Below are 27,942 nucleotides of genomic sequence, written 5' to 3'. Positions count from 1 at the left end.
TAATGTGATCAAGGATAGTCAGCATGGTTTTGTGAAGGGCAGGTCGTGCCTCACAAACCTTATTGAATTCTTTGAGAAGGTGACTAAGGAGGTAGATGAGGGGAAAGCGGTAGATGTGGTATATATGGATTTTAGTAAGGCGTTTGATAAGGTCCCCCATGGTAGGCTACTGCAGAAAATACAGAGATATGGCATTGAGGGTGAGTTGGAGGTTTGGATTAGGAATTGGCTGGCTGGAAGAAGACAGAGGGTAGTAGTTGATGGCAAAGGTTCATCTTGGAGTGCTGTCACTAGCGGTGTTCCGCAAGGATCTGTTTTGGGACCATTGCTGTTTGTCATTTTTATAAATGACCTGGAGGAAGGGTTAGAAGGCTGGGTGAGCAAGTTTGCAGATGATACGAAAGTCGGAGGAGTTGTAGACAGTGAGGAAGGATATGGCAGGTTACAGCGGGATATAGAGAAGCTGCAGAGCTGGGCAGAAAGGTGGCAAATGGAGTTCAATGTGGGTAAGTGTGAGGTGATTCACTTTGGTAAGAGTAATAAAAAGATGGGGTACTGGGCTAATGGTCAGATACTTGGTAGTGTGGAAGAGCAGAGGGATCTTGGTGTCCATGTACACAGATCTCTGAAAGTTGCCACCCAGGTAAATAGTGCAGTGAAGAAGGCATATGGCGTACTGGCTTTTATTGGTAGAGGAATTGAGTTCCGGAGTCCTGAGGTCATGCTGCAGTTGTATAAGACTCTGGTGCAGCTGCATCTGGAATATTGTGTGCAGTTTTGGTCGCCATACTATAGGAAGGATGTGGAGGCACTGGAACGGGTGCAGAGGAAGTTTACCAGGATGTTGCCTGGTATGGTAGGAAGATCCTATGAGGAAAGGCTGAGGCACTTGGGGTTGTTTTCATTGGAGAAAAGAAGGTTTAGGGGTGACTTGATAGAGGTGTACAAGATGATTAGGGGGTTAGATAGGGTTGACAGTGAGAACCTTTTTCCACGTATGGAGTCAGCTATTACAAGGGGGCATAGCTTTAAATTAAGGGGGGGTAGATATAGCACTGATGTTAGGGGTAGGTTCTTCACTCAGCGAGTTGTAAGTTCATGGAATGCCCTGCCAGTAGCAGTAGTGGACTCTCCCTCTTTATGGGTATTTAAGCGGGCATTGGATAGGTATATGGAGGATAGTGTGTTAGTGTAGGTTAGGTAGGCTTTGATCAGCGCAACATCGAGGGCCGAAGGGCCTGTACTGCGCTGTATTCTTCTATGTTCTATGTTCTAATAGTCTAGGAATAATACCAGAAGGCTACCTTTGCTCTTCCACATGAGTTCTTGTGGATGTGGATTTTTGAACATCTCCAAAATAATTGTTGTCTAAGAGCATCAAATATTTGATCTATTTTTAGTGCCCTTATCCACCTATCAGTAACTTTGTTTGATCTTTTCAAACTCTTTGTACGTTTGACCAAGTTCTCTTTTTTGAATCCTAAAATGTTGTCGATCAGCTTCTGGCCCTGACTCATATGCACTTAAGATGGCACTTTGCATCTCATCATACCCCCAAGATACCTCCTTTGATAGTGATGCAAATACTCACTAGCTCTACCTATCAACTTTGTTTGGATCAACAATATCCACATGGTCCCCGGCCATTTCATTTGTTCAGCTTCTTTCTGAAATGAAATAAAGAAGGCTTCTACATCTATATTGTTGAACTTAGATCATGCTTGGACATGTTTAAACAGATCCTCACTTTGGCTATGATGCGGTTGCTCACCTTCACTGTCCTCATCATCACCTTTCACCTCTACGTCCGCCATTTGAAGACTGCTTTGAGTTTTCAGTTCCAACCTCCAAAGTTCAAAAACTCTGTTTCTTCCTTTCTTCTGCTAGGTAGCATTCTTTTATTTTTCTTATCTTTCCTCTGTTTTTAATTGTAATTCAAAATGTTTCATTACCTTTTCTCTTCCTTTTTGTTGTGCTCGCTTATTCTTTCTTTTTCTTTTTCCCTTGCCATTGCATTTAATTCATTTGTAATTGAATTTTAGCAATTTTCAATTATTCTGATTACAGTATTGGCAATTGTAAATGTAGAGTTATTGCTGCAGTTATTTCCCCTTTCATCACAGACACAGGCAACTCCAGCTTCAACTTATTTGCCAATTCTGAAAGCTTTGCCTTGCTCGCTTTCTGTAAAACACCCAAAATGACTTCCTCCGCCCCCCCTTCAGAAACTCCTAGCAACAGAAAGAGCCATTATTACATAAGGCACGCCCCGTTTAAACCAATCAAATGCAACACACAAAATGAGAAACATCAGCACTGACCACTCACTGCTTTTGAGTCCAATAACCTTAACCAAATCCGGAATTAGAGATGTCAATCCTGACAAAAAGCCCTAATTTGTTATGGACCAAACCAAATCCCCTCAAAATATAGTCTAGAAGATAGTCTAGCCCCTAACTTTTTTTACTTTAAAGGTAAGTGTAAGGCCTTGCATTCCAGATGCAATTCAATTCGTCAAACTACTTGACATTAAGCAAACTAAAATGCAGACAAAATATGAAGAAAATAAAAGAATTGGCTAAACTGTAACTCTATTGAAATGCTTAACAAAATAGTAGATACATATACTACTACTATTAATTGTTCCAATATAGCAACATCCCATAAACACACCCTTGGCAAAGGTAAGGTCAGTAAAACAGATGATCTCACATGCAATTCCAGCAGCAGAAAGACAAACCCAACTTTAACAGAGTGAGAAAGAAGAGCCTGCACATCCAGCTTCAAGACTGCAGATCTTGCTATTGAAAGCTAAACTAAAATTCTGATTCTGCAGGAACTTGACCCCACCCATTCAGGCAGCTTCTATTGTTCCAACTCTTTAAAAAAGAAAACCCAAGGCCTCACAAGCCTTTTACTTTATTGGCTTTGGAGCAGGCAGCTTCGCACCACTGTCTCAACTCTCATCATCAAAAGAAGCCAGGACAAATACACCTCTTAAAGCCATATTTATAGTGTCATAGAGTCATAGAGATGTACCATCATGCTTGGGATCTCTATCTGCTGCCAAAATTGCATGTGAGACAATCTGTTTTATTGACTTTGCCTTTGCCAAGGGTGTGTTTTTTGGGATGTTACTATATTGGAACAATTGCTAGTTAAATAATCTATTATTTAAGTTTAAATTTTCCAATAGAGTTAAAGTTGTATCAATTCCTCTTTCCTTTGTTTGTATTTTAACTATAAGGTAAGAATAAGGTGTGGTTTGCCTAAAGCGGAGCAGTGTAACCAACTGAATTAGATTAGATTACTTACAGTGTGGAAACAGGCCCTTCAGCCCAACACCAACCCGCCGAAGCGCAACCCACCCAGACCCATTCCCCTACATTTACCCCATCACCTAACACTACGGGCAATTTAGCATAGCCAATTCACCTAACCTGCACATTTTTGGATTGTGGGAGGAAACCAGAGCACCCGGAGGAAACCCATGCAGACACAGGGAGAATGTGCAAACTCCACACAGAGAGTTGCCTGAGATGGGAATTGAACCTGGGTCTCCGGTGCTGTGAGGCAGCAGTGCTAACCACTGTGCCACCGTGGCGCCCATCTGGAACACAACCTTATACTTGTCTTTAAATAAGATAAAAGTTAGACCATAAGACATAGAAGTGGAAGTAAGGCCATTTGGCCCATCAAGTCCACTCCGCCATTCAATCATGGCTGATGAGCATTTCAGAACCACTTACCCGCATTCTCCCCATAGTTCTTAATTCCTTGTGAGATTAAGAATTTATCAATCTCTGCCTTGAAGACATTTAACGTCGGGCCTCCACTGCGCTCTGTGGCAATGAATTCCGCAGGCCCACCACTCTCTGGCTGAAGAAATGTTTCCTCATTTCCACTTTAAATTGACCCCCTCTAATTCTAAGGCTGTGCCCATGGGTCCTAGTATCCCTGCCTGACGGAAACAAATTCCCAGCGTCCACCCTTTTAAGCCATGCATTATCTTGTAAGTTTCTATTAGATCTCCCCCAAACTTCTAAACTCTAATGAATAAAATCCGAGGATCCTCAGCTGTTTATCATGTTAGGCCTACCATTCCAGGGATCATCCATATGAATCTCCGCTGGACGCGCTCCAGTGCCAGTATTTCCTTCCTGAGGTGTGAGGCCCAAAGTATTCTAAATGGGGCCTAACCAGAGCTTTATAAATTCTCTGTAGCACATTACTGCTTTTACATTCCAACCCTCTTGAGATAAATTACAACATTGCATTTGCTTTCCTAACCACGGACTCAACCTGCAAGTCCACCTTTAGAGAATCCTGTACTAGCACTCCCAGATCCCTTTGTCCTTTTGCTTTCGGAATTTTCTCACCATTTAGAAAATAGTCTGTCCCTGTATTCTTTTGTCCAAAGTGCAAAACCTCGCGTTTGCTCGCATTGAATTTCATCAGCCATTTCTTGGACCACTCTTGTAAACTGTCAAAATCTTTCTGCAGCCTCCCCACCTCCTCAGAACTACCTGCCTGTCTGCTTAACTTCATATCATCGGCGAACTTCACTAGAATGCCCCCAGTCCCTCCATCCAGATCATAATATATAAAGTGAACAGCTGCGGCCCCAACACTGAATCCTGTGGGACATCACTTGTCACTAGCTGCCATTTCAATAAAGAACTTTTTATCCCAATTCTCTGCCTTCTCTCTCAGCCAATCCTCAATCCATACCAGTAGCTTACCTTGAACACCATAGGCCCTCACCTTACTCAGCACCTTCCCTTGAGGCACCTTATCGAAGGCCTTTTGGGAGTCTAGATAGATAACATCCACTGGATTTCCCTGGTCTCACCTACTTGTTAGGGTCCAGGCTATCTCCTTCGAATAGAATATTCTTTCGTGTCATGTGTGTTCAATACAAAATACAGTGAAAAGTGTGTGCCATCGCCATACATAGATGCCATTCACATTAACTGAAAATAAAAATATTAAAGCTTAAAGAGAGTCCAACTTTTCCTTTTCTGCTGTTATGTCATGCCGCTGAGAGTGTCCCACTCTGGGATTCCCAACCTTAAAATGTTTACAGGAGATTTGATCTGGTACATAACATTTTGTGTAATATTGGACTTATATATTTTCATACTTTCTTTTTTAAACTGTATTTCTGTGAACTACTTTCCTGAATGATGGGATAGATATGCAATCTATTAAGAATTAACTGGTCTCTAATTGCTAGATCAGCAGATGAATATGTGTGGTTCAGTCTTTTCTAAGCAGCCCACTATTTATTGGCATATTCAAAGGGTCACAGTGTTTGTCATATAGGGTTCTAAATAGAGGAATGCTGAAAAAGAAGTCACTGACCACAGTATTCCAACCCCCAAAAAACTTTTAAATACAAATATCTTGAAATTTTCTTTTTGTGTTAAGGCTGATGTTTTGCAATCATGGTGCAGAGTACAGAAATTTCTCATTCAAGCAGCACGTTTCTCTTGCACTATTTTCACTCCTGATAAGCTAATTTCGTCTTTATTTTAACTTTAACTGCTTAACAACTGCCTAAAAATTTTGCATGGAGAAATGGCAGTCAGGTACATTGAACATTTGTGTTTAAGAGACATTATTCAAAAAATATGTACGAGTGATCCTGCTGCATAATTTCTCTCCTGTCTTCCTCTGTGGGACTGTATTTTGCTTTAAGTAAAAATTGTGCTATGACTGGACTTTGTTCCACCAGGACTACTGTCATTGTTGTTCACTGACACTTTTTGAATATTTTTTATTTCTAGGTGGAGGTGATAAAGGAGACTCGACGCTTGGATTCAATGTACTACGAGAAACTTGAGGAACTACAGAAAAACTTGTTTCCTAATGAAGTAATTAATTCTTTTCCTCCAAAAGTAAAAGTTAGATTCCTCTACTGATGCACAAAATTAAAGAAATAATTATTTGCTATTCTCTTTTATTTAATCCAAGCTCACTGCATTGAGTTGTTTTAATGGTGCTCGCCCATTCATAAAATTATCTGCTTTGAATTTACATGTAATTTAACTGCCAGTTTAAGAGTGACCAACAGTTTAGGACTTTTTCTCGGACTGTCCTGTGGAATTTAGTTTTGCATCCTGCATAATGGGCCCTGACCTTCCAAGACACCATTTGTCCCAGAATTCTTTTGCCTGTATGCTGTGTTTTTTAAATTCATTCATGGGATGAGGGTGATACTGGCTAAGCCAGCATTTACTGCCCATCCTTAATTGCACAGAGGGCAGTTAAGAGTTAATGGTGTTGCTATGGATTTGGAGTCACATGTAGGCCAGACCAAGTAAGGATAGTAGTTTCTTTCCCTGAAGGACATTAGTGAGCCAGATGGTTTTATTTCCAACAATCAACAATGGATTCATGGTCAAAAGTAGACTCTCAATTCCAGGTTTTTTTAATTGAATTCAAATTCCACCATCTGCCATGGCAGAATTCAACCCTGGATCCCCAAAACATTACCTGGAACTTTGGATTAACAGTCCACAATAATATAACTAGGCCTCCCCAGTTCTGCCTATGAGCAGTGTTCTGTTCTTGTATGTGCTGCCACAAGTTTGCACATGCTAGTCTTGTTGAGAGTTATTAGATATACGGAGGTGGGTGGTTGGGCTTAGGAACATGCAGTGGGTATTTGGGATTACCGCACGTATGATGGGCAAATCTCAGTCACAACTTGGGCCAAGGGAAGTGAGCAGTTGGGTTCAAAGCAACAGCAGAAGCCCAGGCCTGAGTTCCCATTATCGTATTATATTTTGCCTCCCACCATCCCCATCCCACCTCATCTCCGACTTCTATGATTTCATCAGCAAACTTAGCCCTCCTCCATAATGTATTCTTATTTTTTTTCCCTCCCAGAGTTAGTCACCTGGGACAGGTCAGATCCCAGACTGAAACTTGGCTTGATAAACCAAGTTTGTTCTCTTAACTGTGGAGGTCAGTTCTAGAATGCTTTCATCCAAGGCTGACAGTGAACTATTAAAACAAAAAATAAACTAGAAGTACACGCACTGGACAAGACAAGAGATCGAAAAGATTTCATGCAGACAACAGGAAAGGATTTACTTTCATATTACTGCTTTAATCCAAACAATATATTCACAAACACTGACACCTCAGGAAGAATTACCACTATCTCCATCCTACACTGCTTGCTCAGACTGGGACAGCTGCATCCAGATTTCTTCCACAAATTTCTGTATAGTCTCTAGATGTGTTTTCCTTTATCTGGTCTCTCTCTTTACGATGCCTGAAACAAAATGCAAACTAAACTCATTAATACTTCAAACTTCAGAATAAATATGTTTCCTAAACTCAGTTGTCCAGCTGTCTTACCTAAAGTTATAGAGTCATAGAGATGTACAGCATGGAAACAGACCCTTTGGTCCAACCCGTCCATGCCAACCAGATATCCCAACACAATCTAGTCCCACCTGCCAGCACCCAGCCCATATCCCACCAAACCCTTCCTATTCATATACCCATCCAAATGCCTCTTAAATGTTGCAATTGTACCAGCTTCCACCACATCCTCTGGCAGCTCATTCCATACACGTACCACCCTCTGTGTGAAAAAGTTGCGCCTTAGGTCTCTTTTATATCTTTCCCCTCTCACCCTAAACCTATGCCCTCTAGTTTTGGACTCCCCAACCCCAGGGAAAAGACTTTGCCTATTTACCCTATCCATGCCCCTCATAATTTTGTAAACCTCTATAAGGTCACCTCTCAGCCCTCCGATGCTCCAGGGAAAACAGCCCCAGTCTGTTCAGCCTCTCCCCATAGCTCAAATCCTCCAACCCTGGCAACATCCTTGTAAATCTTTTCTGAACCCTTTCAAGTTTCACAACATCTTTCCAATAGGAAGGAGACCACAATTGCACACAATGTTCCAACAGTGGCCTAACCAATGTCCTGTACAGCCTCAACATGGCCTCCCAACTCCTGTACTCAATACTCTGACCAATAAAGGAAAGCATACCAAATGCCTTCTTCACTGTCCTATCAACCTGTGACTCCACTTTCAAGGAGCTATGATCCTGCACTCTAAGGTCTCTTTTTCAGCAACACTCCCTAGGACCTTACCATTAAGTGTATAAGTCCTGCTAAGATTTGCTTTCCCAAAACGCAGGACCTCGCATTTATCTGAATTAAACTCCATCTGACACTTCTCAGCCCATTGGCCCATCTGGTCCAGATCCTGTTGTAATCTGAGGTAACCCTCTTCGCTGTCCACTACACCTCCAATTTTGGTGCCATCTGCAAACTTACTAACAGTACTTCTTATGCTCACATTCAAATCATTTATATAAATGACAAACAGTAGAGGACCCAACACCTCTACCTCCTGGCATACCCATACATTTATTGTCTGATTTTTTTCTGGATTACTCTGTTTCCCTATAATTCTGAACCCCTTGGTGCACTCTTCTCCCTCTGTCTTTTGTGAAAAGTGATCAGGTGAATGGAGATCCTGAATCACACATTTCATAACGAATATGCAGCACCTTTTTCGAAAGAGCCCAGTTTGCAACTTCTTTTATGAAATCGCATACATAATGTGCATTAAAAACCATTGCAACGAACAACTTTTCTTCCAATTGATTTTTGTAGTTGTTATTTCAGTATGTGAATTCCACCCATTGATGTAGATAGGTCCATATTGTTTGTAGATGACATCCTACATTATATTTTTTGATGGTAATCGCGCAAAATTGACAGAGGTGGATACCACCCACTTGGATTAAGCATTCTGTGAAAAAGTTAATTAGAATAGTATCCAAATAAGGGCAAACAAAGTTTTACTTGGCTCTCACCAAGAATGTGCAGTCCACTACTGAATTATAGTATCATAGAATGTTTGCAGCAGATAGGGAGGCCATTGGCTCCATCACATCTGAGCTGATTCTCAGAAATAGCAATTTATCTTTTGCTACTCCCTCACTGTTTTCCAATAATTCATTGGTCTCTTGCATATTCTAATTGAACCTGCCTCCACCACACTTTCAGGAATTGTAACCACTCGCTGGGTCAAAAGGTTTTTCCTTCTGTCAGCAAGTCAAGAGGGAACCAAAGGAATCTCCTTTCTCCCTCCTTTGTCACGAACCTTTCATGTTTCAGAGTTTGTGTCAATAAATTAGTTGGCCTTAACTGCTTGAGCATCCTTTAAGACTGTGTTGAATTTGTGAGAGGTTGTATTTTAAGCTGTTTTTCTCAGAACACCACTGTGCTATGAGGGAGAGTGACAGTGAGGACTGGCCATTGTACTTCTCGCAGCCTTGAATTACAACTCAGTCTATTGAAAAGCCAATGCAAAGAATGAACCTTGCGTTCCCAATATCTGTGGAATCATCACAGATTGTGTACTGTCACACATAAATGGATGCAATGTAGAATGATGCAGGCATATCAGACCCAAGCAAATTCTCTGTTGGTGGTGTTTAATCTCATTGTCGTCCTCTTCGAAATGCAGTCCTCAATGCCAAGGTTCCAGAATCTATGACATCTGACACTATCAATTATCAAAAGAGTCATTAAAGAGCGCTCTTTAGGCCAAAGAGATCAATGGGTATGGTGAGAAAGCAGGTATTGAGTTGGATAAGTAGCCATGATCACACTGAGTGGCTAAGCAGGTTTGAGGGGCTGAATGGCCTATTCCTCCTCCTATTTTCTATTCATTTGAAAGAGATGGGCAATGCTTAGAAATTTCAACTCATTTCATCCTTAGGGTATCACAGAAACCTCTCCTGTCTCACATGGTGTGACTTAACCAGGTGTGCCAGTGAAATGCACAGTGGGATTATGCATATGTTTACAAGAGTAAAGGGTAATTTCCAGTGACATTTCACCCATGCCATCAGCATGTTTTCCTCTCCCTCTCCCTATCGCGCTGTCTATGTCCAGCCCTGACCTTTGCAGCTGGGGTGGAGGGGACACAGTTCTGTGGTTGGCTCTGGTGGCCTGAAAGACCTGTGTGACCATCTCCTGGTGCTTTTCCTGTTGAAAGTGTGCTGTCCAGATGCAGGCTACCCCTTCTCGGCTGCAGGCCTTGAGATCTTAGACAGGAGGAAAGTAGTGGATCTGAGCCTGAGCAGAAGCTTGTGAGGGGGGGGGGGCAGCCTGTTTGTTGGCTTTCCTCTCTATGGATATCTGCTGGTCCCACCTAAAGCGAAGCTAACCTCCCTTGATCCTGTCGCCTCGTCGTTGATGCTGAGCCTCCTATGGCCAGAAAAATATCTGCCTGAAAGTGAATTTGCTGGGCTTGGCTAACCAAGTTGGACACCAAGCTGGCCAGTGGAGGCAGCCAGATAAATGCATGCCACAGCCTTTAGGTGGATTCCATCATCCTTTAATCCAACTGGCTGAGTGCCTTGGGCAAATCTGCCTGCTGTTCCTGTGGTCCAGTGCTCTGGCTTGATGGTCATTAATGGCCAAAAACAGACTCATCTGCCTGTGGCTGGGGAGAAACCTGATACCTGGCTGACTGGCCTTCCTGTGTCAGAGACTTGGGGCCTTTATTGTTCAACCAGCAATAGAAACATGTCAGAGATGTGAGTGTGATCTGGAATGATTACCCAGCACAGTGAAGTCTCTGAAGCTGGCCTCTTCATAGATGCTTGTTGGATGCCATTATTGCCCTCATTAGAGAAGAGAAGGAAATGATTGGAGAAGGTACGTAAAAGCTTTGGAAGATTAAGAATAAGTAAACACTGGTGGCAATTGGAGAGCAGTGCAACTCAGCAAAATGAAACTTACTGGATTGGTTGCCTACTGAGCTCTGTCCTTCCTTACATAAGTGAGGTTCTCTGGCCAAATTGAGGAATTTTTCTTTGTAAGGAGAATGGCGTCTGATGCCCCTCATTGTCTTTGATCTCTGGGCCTGGTTATGGGTCCCCTTCTCCTGAAAATGAGCATGGAAAACAGGAAGCAATTGAGTGTGACAGAAATAGACACAGGAGCAGTTTGTGCAGGAGCAGAAGAGGTGCTAAAGTGTCTCCTGTGAGTGAGTAGGAAGCTTGGAGGTCAAGAAGGGATAGTACTTTGAAAGGACTTTGAGTGAGAGCCATTGAATAGACACGTTGCATGCAATACTGAAACTTGAAATCAATGAGCCCTGTTGAGATGTGGCAGATTTAGAGTGAGTGCTGGCTGTGTCAATGTGACATAGCAGAGAGTTGGTGACACTTAACTTTGCAGCACACAGAAGATCATTGACCTTCTTTCTTCAGTTCCGCGTGTTACTTTTCACCTGGGACACGACACTGACCCAGACTGTAAATCTATGTCCAGGCTGACCATGTCTGCTGGCATAGTTTCTGTGCAAGTTGGTCTGGAGAAAGGAGGTTTCTCCCCTCCACCATCCATTCACTAACACTCGTCTATGAAAGGGGGAACTTGCTTGTCTTTCTTCTTGACCTACTCCTGTGTTGTGTAATAACTGTCAACTAATAACTCAACTCACGGTGTGAGGGCAATTATGTTACAGTGAAGTGAAGTCCATCTGGGCTTTAAATATGGTGCCAGAAGCATGAAAACCCAAAGTTCACAGCCATCTGCCTCTGCACTTGGACAATTCCCCAAGATAATTGCCTAATGGCCCTGTGACATAATTAAAGAGATGACGAGTAGATGTTTGTGTGAGAACAATCACTCTTAAGGTGTGTTAGACTGGGCAAATCATTGGAACTGCAAATGGGAAAATTTGCCTGAGGGCAGCACGGTGGTACAGTGGTTAGCACTGCTGCCTCACAGCACCAGGATCCCATGTTCGATTCCAGCCTCGGGTGACTGTCTGTGTGGAGTTTGCACATTCTCTGCATGGGTTTCCTCCAAGTGCTCTGGTTTCCTCCCACAGATGTGCAGGTTAGGTGAATTGGTCATGCTAAATTGCCCATAGTCTGTGGGGAATGGGTCTGGGTGGGTTACTCTTCGGAAGGTCGGTGTGGACTTGTTGGGCCGAAGGGCCTGTTTCCATACTGTAGGGAATCTAATCTAAATGGGATAGAGAATGAAAAGGATCTGGGGGTACCCTTTAGGCTCATAAATAGTGGCAGAGCATGTCATCAATGCGATAAACAAAACTCTGGGCTTAGGTCCGAAGGGAAAGACTAAAAGTCCAGAAATTACGCTGGTCAGACCATATTTAGAATATTGTGAATAGTTTTGGGCCCTGTATCTAAGGATGCATTGGAAGAGGTCCAGGAGAGGTTGGCAAGAATGATTCCAGGGATTGTAATTTCCCAGGTTGGTTCACCCTCTAACAGAGTGACTAGAGTCACATCGGTGGCTTGAAGATGAGTAAAAACAGCTTTGGGTGGCACAGTGGCTCAGTGGTTAGCACTGCTGCCTCACAGCGGCAGGGACCTGGGTTCAATTCCTGCCTCAGGCGACTGTCTGTGTGGAGTTTGCACATTCTCCCTGTGTCACGTGGGTTTCCTCTGGGTGCTCCGGTTTCCCATTGTGTTAGGCCCATTAGTCAGGGGTGTATATAGGGTGGAGGAATGGATCTGGGTGGGTTACTCTTTGGAGGGTCGGTGTGGAACTGTTGGGCTGAAGGGCCTGTTTCTATATTGTAGGGAATTTAATCTAATGAAGAGCTTGTCAAATGAAAAGTGCTTGAAGACTGTGGGTCTGCACTCAATTTAGTGAATTTAGAGAAATGAGGGAGGGGAATCTGATTGAAAGTTACAGAATATTGAGAGGTCTGGATAGAGTAGGTATGGACAGTCAAGTAGGAGAGACTAGGACCTGAGAAAACACCCCCGGAGTGAAGAGATGACCTTTTAGAACTGAGATGAAGAGGAATTTCTTCAGCCAGAAGGTGGTTAATCTGTCGAATTTATTGTCACAGAGAACTGTGGAGGTCAAGTCATTGAGTATATTCAAGACAGAGATAGATAGGTTCTTGGTTGGTAAGGGGTTCACAGGTTGAGAAGCATAACAGCCATGATTGAAGAATGGAACAGACTCGATAGGCCAAAAAGTCTAATTCTACTTCTATGGCTTATACTAAACTTGTTTCAAACTCTACTTCAATGAGAAACTGAAAAGAAGAATTGCACAGATACTGAACATTTAAAATGGAAACAGAAGATGCTGGAAAAACTCAACAGGCTACAGCAGTATCTGTAGAGAAAACCAAGCTAATGTTTCAGATCTATGATCTGATTACACAGAAACAATTTTTTGTTACAGCACAGTAGGAGGCCAGTCAGTCCTTGAACTTCTGTGTTTTCTCATTGGGCAGTTGAGAGATTGCACGTGGCTTTTTCCACTTCAGAGCTATGAGTACTGAAGGGATTAAGCAGTCCAATGCTGGATCTGCACAGCCAGTCACAGGTATGTCAGGTGGTATTTGAAGAAGAGGGTGTATGAGATACTTGGTTTTTCACCTGTTCCTTCTGCTATTTGTAGTTGGCTCCCACCTGAGTCAGTGGGAAATATTCAAGTTGGTTGGTACCTTCCCAGATGATTCTCCAGTTTGAATGGTCTTGAGTAAGAGATTGCTGTGAATTGGTGGCAACTTTGCATATATTTGGAGAAGCTTTGAAGACATCCTTGATGTGTTTTCTCAATCATCCCATCAGTAACAACTTGCCATGACAGAGCTCTGAGAGAGAGTTTATTTTGTAAGGCTAGTGGCAGGATTAAAGATGATGTATCTCACCCAACACAACTGATTGATTGGCAACAGCCAGCACTGACACGTTGGAGTGGTTGACACTGATTCAAGCATTTATCCTGCTATCATATGTTATAGGTCTATTGGAGATACTACAAAAAAGATTTAGCCAGATGAAACCTGTAAGGCACATTGGAAAAAGATGAGTAATCAAGAAATCTTTTGAAGAAAGGATGAGAGTTAATCTAATAGATGCCATTAAAAATATGAAACATTTTCACAAAGTGGATATAAAATATTTACGTGCGGGCAATCAAAAGTCAAGAGACCTATTTTTCCTCTATTCACTCACAGGATGTTGGTTTCGGTGATTGTGCCAGCATTTTTTGTCAATCCCTAGCTGTCTTTGAGAAGAAAGTAGGGAACTGCCTTCTTGAACGGCTGCAGTTCTTGGGCGGTAGCTACACCAGCATCGAAATGTTTCACCATATAACATATTTTTGGTCGGCAGATGTCTGGCCTGACAACAGCATCCTGTATGGGAGGATGCCACTTATGTTACTGCATGGGAGCACACTGAAACTATTACAACTTTTAGTTATGGAAGCTGAACTTATTAGTTTAATTGTAATATCATTTTCTTTCTTTCTCTGCTTTTAGCAATTTATTCTTCCTGCCCGTTCAATCAGTCTAGTACATCCTTCAGACAATGTGAAAGGCTCAAACTACTGGCAGACCGTTCCTGAAGAATTCAGTAATTACACATTGGATGCACTTATTCGTAATCGCTTAGAACTTGAGAATTTCCAGGTATTCCTTCGTGAAAATTTAGCAGGGTAAGTACCTAGGTACCATTCTTTAAAATAATACAGTGAAGGTCATTGTAAAAGATCCAAATATTACCAAAGCAAAAATACTGCGAAACTTGAAATCTGAAATAAAATGAATAAATACTGGAAATACCCAGCAGGTCAGAAAGCATCATGGAAGAGAAAAACAGAATTGAGGACCTGTTAATGTTAACTGTGAGTGGAATTTTCTGTGTCAGTTCCGAGCTTTTAGAAGTTTGAATGGGGAGACTTTGTTAGGCAATGGGGATATCTTCAGTTTATCATTGGTGGATTAGAGTTTTGCAATTAAGATTAGATTACTTACAGTGTGGAAACAGGCCCTTCGGCCCAACAAGTCCACACCGACCCGCAACCCACCCAGACCCATTCCCCTACACCTAACACTAAGGGCAATTTAGCATGGCCAATTTACCTAACCTGCACATTTTTGGACTGTGGGAGGAAACCGGAGCAAACACTCCACACAGTCAATCACCTGAGGCGGGAATTGAACCCGGGTCTCTAGCGCTGTGAGGCAGCAGTGCTAACCACTGTGCCACCATGCCACCCAATCACACACTCAGAATCTTTCAGGTGGGTTAGCATGTCATGAATCTTCACCAACATCCCAGCCTGCTGAAATTATGTTCAAAAATCTTGTTAGTAATAAACAGAAAAGAGCTGAACACAAACCCAAAGTATGTAAACATATATGTATGTAAGTATATACACACATACACACATATTTATATGTGGTGAGTGCCTGGTCAGGTGGACTTCTTCCTTCAAGCTCGAGGGAGTACAAACTGCTTCTGTTTCTTGGCTTCTTTATAACCAAACCATTTCTTTGTACAAATGCTTCAAGTCAAGTTGCTGTCTCTCCAACTCAATTCATAAGCCGTCTTGGCCATCTGCAGTCTAGCTTCTGGTTAGACCCTTATAGTGGGAGTGGTGAATTCTGATGGAGTGAACAAGACTGTGCAAGTGAGTCAACTACACTGGCTGACCTGGGTAGACAATTGGGACTGAAGTCAAAGGGTGTGCAACTCAAACGGCCATCTTCTGTGACTGTGTCATTAGCCCGTGTAATCATTTGGCGAAAAGCTACTTGATGTGTACATTCTCCTAGACGTGATGAAAGTTTATTGACCTGATGGGCCATTAACAATTGCATAACTCCTTTTATGTTTTACATGTGAACCTTATAGATATTGACTGCACATGAAGTATTGGATGAGGTGTCTGGCAGCCAATGTCCTGGGTACCAATCCTCTGCAGTGGTATTATAAAATGCCAACTTACATTCATAGGAACATAAATATTGAGTAGACAGTGGTGCATATGCTGGCAAAGTGCAGCAACTTGTTCATCCTCTTGAGGCTCTGGATTCCAGGTTCTTTTGAACTGCTTATGGGCACTGGCCCCCACAGCCATAATTGTCCAGACTCTGTGTGTCAATCGATTTAACCTCATTCATAGAGTCAAAAACTTTACTTCCTTCCTGGGCAATCTTCAAGAGAACTAATAGAGATGCATCGCTGAAGTGTGGCACCATATTTTGCATTTTCTCTGACATCTCCAAGATGGGAGTGGGTGATGCCCCTGGGTTGCAGGGACCAAGTGCTTTCCTGCATGAGAATCCTGGCAAGTTTCAGAACTCCCTGAACATAAAATGTAGCATTTTATCAGTGCATGAACATGTAACAAGTTGGAAGAAAACATAATTGCACAGGAAAAATCGTTTCATCAGTTTTTATGCCCATCTCCCACCTGGCCTGAGAAAAATTCCACCCTATGTTTCTCCCCCCAGAATTTTGATTCCTATGGCAGAAGAAGAAGTTAGAATCCGATACTGAAGTTAACAATCTGTTCAAAACCGAAAGAACTGCCAATGGTGTAAATTAGAAAAAAAAGAGGTTAGTGAAAAAGTTCAGCAGGTCTGGCAGCATCTGTGAAGATAAATCAAAGTTAAAGTTTCGGGTCTGGTGACCCTTCCTCAAAACATTCTGACCTGCAATGTTAACTTTGATTTCTCTTCACAGTTGCTGCCAGACCTGCTGAGCTTTTCCAGCAACCTCTGTTTTGTTTACAATCTATTCAATGGTTTCAGCTGATGCAGTGTGAATGGTTGTGAAGCCACAAGGGAGAGATCTTTTAGGCAAGAGTTCAGCTTATTGGCAATAGTCTAAACCTGAATGGCCACAGATCACAAATTGAGCTATTCCCCCGAGCTCCACTTGTGGAGTCAGTGGCCACATCTTCCCTGGCCTGTTCTCAAGTGGTTGGACATTCTCCAGTGGTTGGACATTCTCCAGATTTTCCATTGAAACCTGGGACTACACTACTCAGGCCAATGAGTAGGTTGAGGTCAGTGATGTTTGCAGACAAAATGGAGGGTGTCGTTGAGAAGCAAAGCTTTTGTTAGTTTATAGACTGAGAATTATGGCACATTACTGAACCTCCTGATGTCTGCAGGGAAACTATCAAAGAACAACAGCTGACAAATCACTCCCATTGACACAGTACCTCATGCTGATAACATGGACATTTGTCTTTCTTTTTATTTCAGTATGGATCTCAAGTGCTGGATGGACATTGAATACTTCAGAAGAATACCTCACAATGAAAAAGATACAAGAGATATTACGTCCAAAGCCATCAAAATCAAGTACTTGAATAGGCAATACTTCTTTGGACCTAGTAGCCCAGCTACAAAAGTGCAACAAAATGATGTAATTGAAAGTTTTAATATTAGATTAGTCCTTCACACATGACTCAAGCTAGTTCAACCAGATTAGTAAGCTAAAATTGGGTGGCCCAGTGCCTCAGTGGTTAGCACTGCTACCTTATAGCTCCAAGGAATCAGGTTCAATCCTAGCCTTGGGCTACTGTGTGGAGTTTGCACAATCTCCCTGTGGCTGCATGGGTTTCTTTCAGGTGCTCTAGTTTTGTCCCTCATTCCAAAGATGTGCAAGTTAGTTGGATTGGCCAATGCTAAATTGTCCCATAGCATCCAGTAGGTTAGGAGGATTAATAATGGTAAATGCAGGGTCATGTGGATCGGGTGTGGGGAGCTGAATGGCCTTATTCTTTGCCTTTAAAAATATTTCTGTTTCTAACTGGGTCTCTTTCACTGCAGCATAGGAGATTGAGAGGCTTATAGAAGTTCATAAAATAATGAGGGGTATAGGTAGAGCTAGTTGTCTTTTCCCTGGGATGGGGGATTTCAACACTAGGGAGCACATTTATAAGGATAGAGATTTTTTTTTAAATGAGGGGCAAATCTTTTTCACAGATCATGGTTTGTGTGTGGAATGGACTTCCTGGATGTGAGTATAATTACAACGTTTGAAAGATATTCGGATACATATGTGAATAGGAAAGGTTGAGAGGGATATAGGCCAAGAGCAGGCAGGTGGGACTACTTTAGTTTGGGATTATGTTTGGCATGGACTGGTTTGACTGAAGACATGTGTGCTGTAAGACTCTGACTCTATAAGTGTGATCACAAACACTTAAAATCAACAATTAGCATGTGAATAAAGTGAGAGTTAAGTAGGATGGCAGGTGAGTAGAGTAGCAGAAGTGTAGGTTAACTGGTAGGTGTGGCTGGTAGTTCGGGTCCAGAAGTATACTCGGGTCGAGGCAGATGCTATTGAATGGTGGGGGTTGGGGGGGTGGGGGGGTCAGGTTAGGTGTTTAGAGAGTGGGGAGGAGGTGGTTGATCAGGTTTTGTCAGTAAAGTTGATCAGCTTTTGGGATATTGGTGTGTGCAGTAAAGTTCTGGAGTGATCTGGCTTTGTCAGGTTGAGTAGCAATGTGGCTTCAGTTGGTGGTATCTAGCCAGATAAAAGAGAGTTGGGGGGTGGGGCTTGCGAGGCCAGTTGTATATTTTCCCAAGAGTTACCAACGATTTGTTTGGCAAGTAGCAGGAATCTAATTTCAATGTATTAGCATGCCCTGCATTGTCACTAACATACCATTTCACCAGAGGGAACAAGATCTTGGCAATTAACTTTGCTGGGAAAAAGAAGCATGTGCTTTTATATTCATAACTGGTTTAAAGTGGCATGAAGCAGACAAGGTAGTCCTCCTGGCCAATTTGGACTACCTTTATTTCATGGAGAGGATTGTTGAATCATCAAGGATGAGAAATTTGCTCCATTGAGCTTGGGCAAGGAATTGGGATATGGTAAACAGAAGGGGAGTGGGTCATAGTGGACCTATGAGGGTTTATGGGGGACAAAGAGAGGAAGCTCAGTAACTCAGGAGTTTAAAAAAAATGAGGAAATTAAAGAAACTGAAGCAACAGATAAAAAGTATTGGTAAATCTTTAAGGACTAAGATCTGATTAATCGTCAGGACCCAAAGGCCTACATTTGACAATTCTAAAATAGGTAGCTGCAGAGATTAGTAAATGTGATATCTATGATTTTCCAAAAATTCTTCAATTCCTAAAGCGTCCAATTAGACTGGGTTTTGATAAATGCCACACCATTTTTGAGAAAGGTGGGAGAGAAAACGGGCCAGTTAGCTTAACATCAACTACCGGAGAGTGTTGCAATCTGTTATTAAAGAGGTCTTAACAATTTATTAAGAAAACACGGCATAATGAGAACATGTGAACTTGGTTTCACTGAAAGAAATCCTGTCTGATAAATTGTAAAAAAAGTATCTTTTTTATTTTTCTGCATTTTCAATTGTGGATTGAAATGGGAAAAGGACTGTTTTAAAAAAGATTGTGGAAAGACTTGCTTCATTTTTTAAAAGCAAGTTACTGTGACTAATTGTAAATCATGTTTACACTGCTGCTGTGTTCAAACAGTGGGAGGGGATTGTTTGTACACAGGCTGGCACGATTGGGTAAATACAAAGTAAGATCTGGCTGGCATCAAATAGCTGATTCGTTTATGGAATCATGACCAGTGAAGGATGCCAAAGTTATGACATCAACTGGACAATAGTTATCAGATTGTCTCCTGGGTAGCCGTACAGATTGTGGGTATGGACCATACTGGCAGAAGGCTGAAAACTTCTCAAAGATTATGTGACATGTTTTTCTCTCCAGTAAAAAATACTTAGAACCTGAATAAAGCCAGTTTAATTTCCCTCCCTAATTGTTGTAAGCAGTGGTTTTTAACTAACAGCTAGGAGACTTTGCAGCTAATATATTAATTGCCCACAACTTCTGTAATGTGGTGAAAGGATCCCAAATAAGCAAGCTTAAAGAACAACAATTGCTATCAAGCAAAAGGATTGTGTTAGCAAACCCAGCGGATTGGTGCTATTGAGTTTATTTTCCCAGTTTTTCCCTCCATCCATAGCAAGGTTTTTTAAGGCTGTCTCTATCTGTAAGTGTGTATAGGGGAGTTTTATATGGGAGCTAGAGTTTCAATTAGCGAAGATAAATTCCTACAGTTCATAGTTGTTTACTTGTGGTTAAAATCTATTTATTTATAATAAACAACAATTCTTGTTCAGTACAGAAACCTGGTCCATGTTTTTCTGTTAGCATGAGTCCATGTGACAGGTACATTGGGGAATTTTGCATTCTTTGAAATTTATGACTCTGTGAATAATGAAGCTTAATTTCTAGTGTGCTTCCCCAGTGAGGTTTAACAAAATTTACATGGACTGTGCTGATGGAACAAAGTGAGGTAGGGAAGAAATGGTCAGCATGGACAAGAGGGGCAAATGGCTCCCTTCCATGCTGTAACATTTATATGGTTTCTATGGAGGCTGCAAAGAGATATGGACAGGTTAAGTGGAAGGCAAGATGGCAGGTGCATTATAATGTAGATAGGTTGGAAGTTATTCAATTTGATAATAAGTATAGCAAAGTTTTTTTAAACATGAGGCTTTTTTTGTATTGATATTCAAAGAGCTTTAGGTATGCTCCTGCAAGTACACAGGAAGTGAATATGCAAGTAGAGCAAGGAATTAGGAAAGCAACTGGCATGGTGCCATTTTATCACATGGGAACTGGAATACAGGAAAAAGGAAATCTTGTTATAATTGTGCAGGGTTTTGCTGAGACCATCAGGAGCATTACATGCAGTTTTGGCAAGAAAGATAGACTTGCATTCGAGTCAGCACAACAAATGTTCTCTAAATTAGTCCCTGGGATGAGAAGGCTGTCCTTGGATGAGAGGTTGAGGAAATTGAGTCTGTATTCTTCAAAGCTTAGAGGAGTGAGAGATGATCTTATGTAAGCCATCTTGAATTGCTGTATCTATTTTTAAAGGTCAAATTACTATTCTTTCTAAAATGTTTAATATTTGTGACAATTTACTTTGGAAAACAAAGAAACCACATAAGTGATTTTTCTCTCCAGGTGATGATACTAGCTGGGGGATGGGGCAAGTTGCTCCATGATAAATTGTCTTCAGATATTCTAATTGAAGTTCAAAAATATGTAAAGTTACGCTTGGAAAGAAAATGGCTGCCAATGTTTCTGGCTTCACCAGAGTTTGTTCAGAGGCACCATAAACAGGTATGGCAATCCTACAGTTATAGCAGGCACTGAGTGTAAATAGCATTATCCACATGCTCTATATTGAAAATATAAATTCAGCACTTGTTGTTTTACATATATGTATAAAAAATGTACTGGAATAACTGGGATGAAACCGAAAATGGAGAAAATATTTGATCAGAGACAAATAATGCTTTAATTTCAAGTTGATAACCTCTCATCAGAACTACATAAAAGTTAGAAATGTAATAGAGTTTAGGCAAGTAAGCAGGATGAGTGGGTTAGAAGAAACAGCAAGGAAGAACAAAAGAAGGGATGCCGGAGTAAATAATAAATTCTGAAAATATACAGTCAAAGAAAGTGATAATTGAACAAGTAAGGAAACAAAAGAAGTGGTTTGAGGATACGTAAATGACAGAATGATGAACAGCTTTCATTTGAGAGCAAAAATGAATTAAAGTAAAAACCTGCAAAGATAAAGGAAACAAGATCGGACATGGGTTTTCTGGAGAAACAGATATTTGTTATATCTGATTTATTTATATGTTTCAATATCTTTTATTTCAAGTTTGCACTTTAAATTGGTCACATATAGATTTTCTGTGCATCTGAAGTTAATAGTTAACTTATATATTTCTGTTACTATGGTGATTTCTGTTAAAACAGTTTTTGATGGTTAAAGGGTCGGTGATTACTTTAGGATTTTATGACGTGGCAGGGTGAATCACTATACATTAAGGTCTGCTCGAAATTTTTAGAGTTCACAAGATGTTTGTTAAGCTTGATGGAAACACTTAAGAAAGTAAGGTGGTGTATCCTTTAATACATCCAGGGAGGTTATTTGGGTGGAACTGAGAAATAAGAAAGGGATGATCACCTTATTGGAATTGTATTATAGACCCCCTAACAGTTAGCGGAAAATTGAGAAACAAATTTGTAAGATTTCAGTTATCTGTAAGAATAATAGGGTGTTTATGGTAGGGGATTTTAACTTTCCAAACATAGACTGGGACTGCCATAATGTTAAGGACCCAGGGAGATACTGAGGAAAGAGATCAATCTGAGGCTGATATGGTTGAGGAAAGTAGTGAGTCAAACAGTCAGAGCAGGCAGGAACAAAGCAGAGATCGATGTCGCACTGATAAATTAACCTGCATTTATTTCAATGCAAGAGGCCTAACAAGGAAGGCAGATGAACTCAGGGCATGGTTGGGAACATGGGACTGAGATACATTGCAATTACTGAAATATGGCTCAGGGATGGGCAGGACTGGCAGCTTAATGTTCCAGGATACAAATGCTATAGGAAGGATAGAAAGGGAGGCAAAAGAGGAGGGGGAGTAGTGTTTTTCTTAAGGGATAGAATTACAGCTGTACTGAGGGAGGATATGCCTGGAAATACATCCAGGGACCAAAAGAGAAAATGCTGGAAAATCTAAGCAGGTCTGGCAGCATCTGTAAGGAGAGAGAAGAGCTGATGTTTCGAGTCTAACTGACCCTTTGACAATGCTGAGATTTTCCAGCATTTTCTCTTTTGGTTTCAGATTCCAGCATCCACAGTAATTTGCTTTTATCCTTTAATACATCCAGGGAGGTTATTTGGGTGGAACTGAGAAATAAGAAAGGGATGATCACCTTATTGGAATTGTATTATAGACCCCCTAACAGTTAGCGGAAAATTGAGAAACAAATTTGTAAGATTTCAGTTATCTGTAAGAATAATAGGGTGGTTATGGTAGGGGATTTTAACTTTCCAAACATAGACTGGGACTGCCATAATGTTAAGGGTTTAGACGGAGAGGAATTTGTTAAGAGTGTACAAGAAAATTTTGTGAGTCAGTATGTGGATGTACCAGCAAGAGAAGGTACAAAACTTGACCTACTCTTTGGAAATAAGGCAGGGCAAGTGACTGAAGTATCAGTGGGGGAGCACTTTGAGGCCAGTGGCTATAATTCTATTCGTTTTAAAATAGTGATGGAAAAGGATAGACCAGATCTAACAGTTGAAGTTCTAAATTGGAGGAAGGCTAATTTTGATAGTTTTAAGCAAGAACTTTCAAAAGCTGATTGGGGGAAGATGTTCACTGATAAAGGGATGGCTGGAAAACGGGAAGCCTTCAAAAATGAGATAATAGGAGTCCAGAGACAATACATTTCTGTTGGGCAAAATGAAAGGCTGGTATGTGTAGGGAATGCTGGATGACTAGAAAAATTGAGGATTTGGTTAAGAAAAAGAAGGAAGCATATGTAAGGTACAGACAGGTGAGATCGAGTGAGTCCTTAGAAGTGTATAAAGACAGTAGGAATATACTAAAGAGGGAAATCAGGATGGCAAAAAGGGGACATGAGATAGTTTTGGCAAATAGAATTAAGGCGAATCCAAAGGGTTTTTACAAACACATTAAGGACAAAAGGGTAACTAGAGAGTGAATAGGGCCCCTCAAAGTTCAGCAAGGCAGCCTTTGTGTGGGGAGCCGCAAATGGGGGAGATACTAAATGAGTATTTTGCATCAGTGTTTACTGTGGAGGACGTGGAAGATATAGGTCATGAGGAAATAGATGGTGACATCTTGAAAAATGTCCATATTACAGAGGAGGTGGTGCTAGATTTCTTGAAATTTATAAAGGTGGATTAATTCCAGGACCTGATCGGGTGTACCCTAGAACTCTGTGGGAAGCTAGGGAAGTGATTGCTGAGCCCCTTGCTGAAGTATTTGTATCATCGACAGTCACAGGTGAGGTGCCAGAAGACTGGAGGTTGGCTAACGTGGTGCCATTGTTTAAGAAAAGTGGGAAGGACAAGTCAGGGAACTATAGACCAGTGAGCCTGATGTCAGTGGTGGGCAAGTTGTTGGAGGGAATCCTGAGGGACAGGATTTACACACATTTGGAAAGACAAGGACCAATTAGGGATAGTCAACATGGCTTTGTGTGTGGGAAATCATGTCTCATGAACTTGATTGCGTTTTTTGAAAAAGTAACAAAAAGCATTGATGAGGGCAGAGCGGTAGATGTTATCTATATGGATTCTGGAATAGTGGTGCTGGAAGAGCACAGCAGTTCAGGCAGCATCCAAGGAGCAGCAAAATCGACGTTTCGGGCAAAAGCCCTTCATCAGGAATGTATCTATATGGACTTCAGTAAGGTGTTCAACAAGATTCCCCATGGGAGACTGGTTAGCAAGGTTAGATCCCATGAAATAAAGGGAGAACTAGCCATTTGGATACAGAACTGGCTCAAAATAGAAGACAGAGGTGGTGGTGGAGGGTTGTTTTTCAGACTGGAGGCCTGTGACCAGTGGAGTGCCACAAGGATTGGCCCTGGGTCCACTACTTTTCATTATTTATATAAATGATTTGGATATGAACATAGGAGGTACAGTTAGTAATTTTGCAGATGACACCAAAATTGGAAGTGTAGTGGACAGCAAAGAAGGTTACCTCAGATTACAGCATGATCTTGATCAGATGAGCCAATGGGCTGAGGAGTCACAGATGGAGTTTAATTTAGATAAATGCAAAATGCTGCATTTTGGGAAAGCAAATCTTAGCAGGATTTATACATCTAATGGTAAGGTCCTAGGGAATGTTGCTGAATAAAGAGACCTTGGAATGCAGGTCCATAGTTCCTTGAAAGTAGAGTCACAGGTAGAAAGGATAGTGAAGAATGCATTTTATTAGTTTGAGCATTGAGTACAGGAGTTAGGAGGTCATGTTGCGGCTGTACCGGACATTGGTTAAACCAGTTTTGGAATATTGCGTGCAATTCTGGTCTCCTTCCTATCAGAAGAATGTTGTGAAACTTGAAAAGGTTCACAAAAGACTTACAATCATGTTGCCAGTGTTGGACGATTTGAGCTATAACGAGAAGGTTGAATAGGCAGGGGCTGTTTTCCCTGGAGTGTCGGAGGCTGAGGGATGATCTTACATTGGTTTATATTATCATGAGGGACATGGATAGGATAAGTCGACGAAACCTTTTACCTGGGGTGTGGAGTCCACAACTAGAGGGCATAGTTTTAGGGTGAGAGGAGAAAGATATAAAAGAGACCTAAGGGCTACCTTTTTCACGTAGAGAGTGGTGTGTGTATGGAATGAGGAAGTGGTGGAGGCTGGTACAATTAAAACATTTAAAAGACATCTGGATGGGTATATGAATAGGAAGGGTTTGGAGGGATATGGGCCAAGTGGCACAAGCTGGCATGTGGGACTAGATTACATTGGGATATCTGGTCGGCATGGACAAGGTGGATCGAAGAATTTGTTTCTGTGCTGTACTTCTCTATGACTCTAAAAGAGAGTTTTGTTTCAGTTTTACCTTGAGGAAGGCAGTTTTATGAAATCCTTGCATAGAGAAACATGTCTTAAGCAATCCTCCTGAGAAGGGGACAATATGATGAAATTAGCTTACCTTAGAGTCAGCAGTTAATGATATCCCAGACCTAAAGTTGTTGGGATAAAACACTGAAGGGATTACTTGAAGCTGAGTACATTTAAGCTTGGGCATATCAGAGCTGCATAAAGAAGCTATTAGTGTTTTTGGTTGAGAAGTTAAAGTCACAACTACCTTGAACCTATCAAGATGTTGAGAAAGGAATTCTGATGTGTGTATGGTGCAAGGGCTACTATTGGGTACAAAGGATTCTTTTTTAATCTAATGAAGGAGTGTTTTGGGATTAATGGGAATGTTTTGCTGTGAATTTGGATTTGAAGCAAATAGATTGGTTTATTCTATTTTATCTTCATTGTTGCTTAACAAACTTCTGTGTTATTGTCAAAACAAAATTTGCAACACTGGATACTTCTGTCCAAACCAAAACATAATCCATCAAGTCAGATTTCTATCCAGGATCTGATTTGTCCTGTAATAACAGCTGAGATCATAACATATTACATTGATAACTTTCCGATTTCATGGAACCTGAAACATTGGGCTAAAATTTGCTGATCTCTCATGGGCAGAACTGCATCAGATGGGCAGGGAGATAAAGTGGGGGATCAGATCAAAATCGTTAACTTATCCATTTTGGCTGCCATTTTGACTTGTAGGGGAAAGGAGGCAACTAATGATCTGGTATATATGAAAACTGGCATGGAATTGTCCGCGTTGCTGCTGACCTCAATTTTGTGTTTCATTGAGTTTCATGAAAATTTCCACAAGGCAGGTGAAGTTCTTCAGCCTGTATTAATGACATCAGGTCTGTGGACATGAGAACTTTAGAAGGAGGTGGTCTGGAGTCAGAAACATTTCTATATGCAAGTGCAAACATTATGGGTAACTTTGCATGTCATAATCAGATCAGGGAGAAGAAGTGGTGTAATGATAATATCACAGAGAAAATAATCCAAACTCCCAGGCTAATGTTCTGAGGACATTGGTTCAAATCTCACCATGACAGCTGGTGAAATGTGAAGTTAATTAAATCTGGATATAATGGTGGCACAATGGTGACCATGAAGATACTGTTGATCATTGCAAAATTCCTTCTGGTTTATTCATATCCTTTAGGGAAGCAAATCTGCCATCTTCACCTGGTCTAACATACATGTGACTCTTGAGCCAAAACAAGGTGGTTGACTCTGAAATTACCTCTGAAATAGCTTAGCAAGCCACTCATTTATACCAATCACTATAAAGTCTCAACAAAGAAATGAAACTGGACAGTCCACTTGGCTTCAACCTAAGCACTGGAAAAGGCAATAGCAGAAATAGCCCTACCAACTCTGCAAAATCCTCCTTATTAACATCTGGGGCCAGTGCCAAAACTGGGGGAGCATTCTCACAGACGAGTCAAGAAACCGCCTGACATAGTCATTATCATAAAATCATACCTTACAGACAATGTCCCAGACATTACCATCACCATCCCTGGATATGTCCGATCCCAATGTTACAACAGACCCAGCAAAGATGGTGGCACTATGGCATACAGTCGAGAGGGAATTGACCTTTAAGTCTTTAATATTAACACCATGACGTCTCATGGTTTCAGATTAAACATGAGCAAGGAAAACTCCTGCTGATTACCTCATAGCATTCTTCCTTAGCTCATATATCAGTACTCCTCCATGGTGAACAACTTTTGGAGGAAGCATCGAGTGTGACAAGGGTATAAGATGTACTCTGGGTGGGGGATTTCAATGTCCACTGCCAAGAGTACCTTGATAGCAGCACTAATAACTGAGTTAGTGGGACATAGGACATAGCTGTTTGGCTGGGTCTGTGGAAGATGGTGAGCAAACCAATAAGAGGGAAGAACATACTTGACCTCATCCTTACCACTCTGCCAGCTGCAGATGCATCTGTCCATGACATTATTAGTAAGACTGACCACTACACAGTCCTTGTGGGGACAAAGTCCCACCTTCACATTGAGAATAACCTTGATCATGTTGTGTGTCACTGTCACTGTGCTAAATGAGCAGACTTCGAAGAGATATAGCAACTCAAGACTGGGCATCCATGAGACACTGAGGGCCACCAACATCAGTAGAAGTATACTCCAACACAATGTACCACTTCATGACTCAGCATATCCCCAGTCAACCATTACCATCAAGCCAGAGGATCAACCTTCATTCAATGGACAGTGTAGGAGGGCATGCCAGAAGCAGCACCGAACATACCTAAAAATGATGTGTCAACCCAGTGGAGCTACCAAACAGGACTGCTTGTATGCCAAATAGCATAAGCAGCAAGTGAGAGATGGAGCTAAGCAGCACCTGCTCACTGACACCTAGTTTGGGTTCTGTCAGGACCACTCAGCTCCTGATGTCATTCTGACTTTGGTTTAAACATGAAGAAAAGAGCTGAATTCCAGAGGTGCGGTGAGAGTGACAACCTTCGATATCAAGGCCGTATTGACTGAGAGAGGCATCGAGGAGCCTTAGCAAAACTGGAATCAATGGTTTCAGGAGGCAAACTCTCCGCTGGTTGGAATCACACCTGGCACATAGGAAGATGGTTGCAGTTGTAGGAGGTCA

General features: G+C 41.5%; 1 protein-coding gene across 1 annotated transcript in view; it reads left to right on the top strand.

Annotated features, from left to right (window-relative positions):
- LOC140476809 (regulator of G-protein signaling 22-like) overlaps window positions 1-27,942 on the top strand; it is a 133,677-nt gene that overhangs the window by 89,992 nt on the left and 15,743 nt on the right. The window contains exons 12-15 of the mRNA XM_072569602.1: window positions 5,790-5,876; window positions 14,315-14,490; window positions 17,054-17,216; window positions 20,819-20,977. Coding sequence (XP_072425703.1) covers window positions 5,790-5,876; window positions 14,315-14,490; window positions 17,054-17,216; window positions 20,819-20,977 — 585 coding nt within the window. The remainder of the gene's footprint in view (window positions 1-5,789; window positions 5,877-14,314; window positions 14,491-17,053; window positions 17,217-20,818; window positions 20,978-27,942) is intronic.

Source organism: Chiloscyllium punctatum, chromosome 5 (assembly GCF_047496795.1).
Source record: "Chiloscyllium punctatum isolate Juve2018m chromosome 5, sChiPun1.3, whole genome shotgun sequence".
Lineage (NCBI taxonomy): Eukaryota > Metazoa > Chordata > Chondrichthyes > Orectolobiformes > Hemiscylliidae > Chiloscyllium > Chiloscyllium punctatum.
Note: the sequence above shows the minus strand (reverse complement) of the source record. Positions and strands in the feature narration are given on the sequence as shown.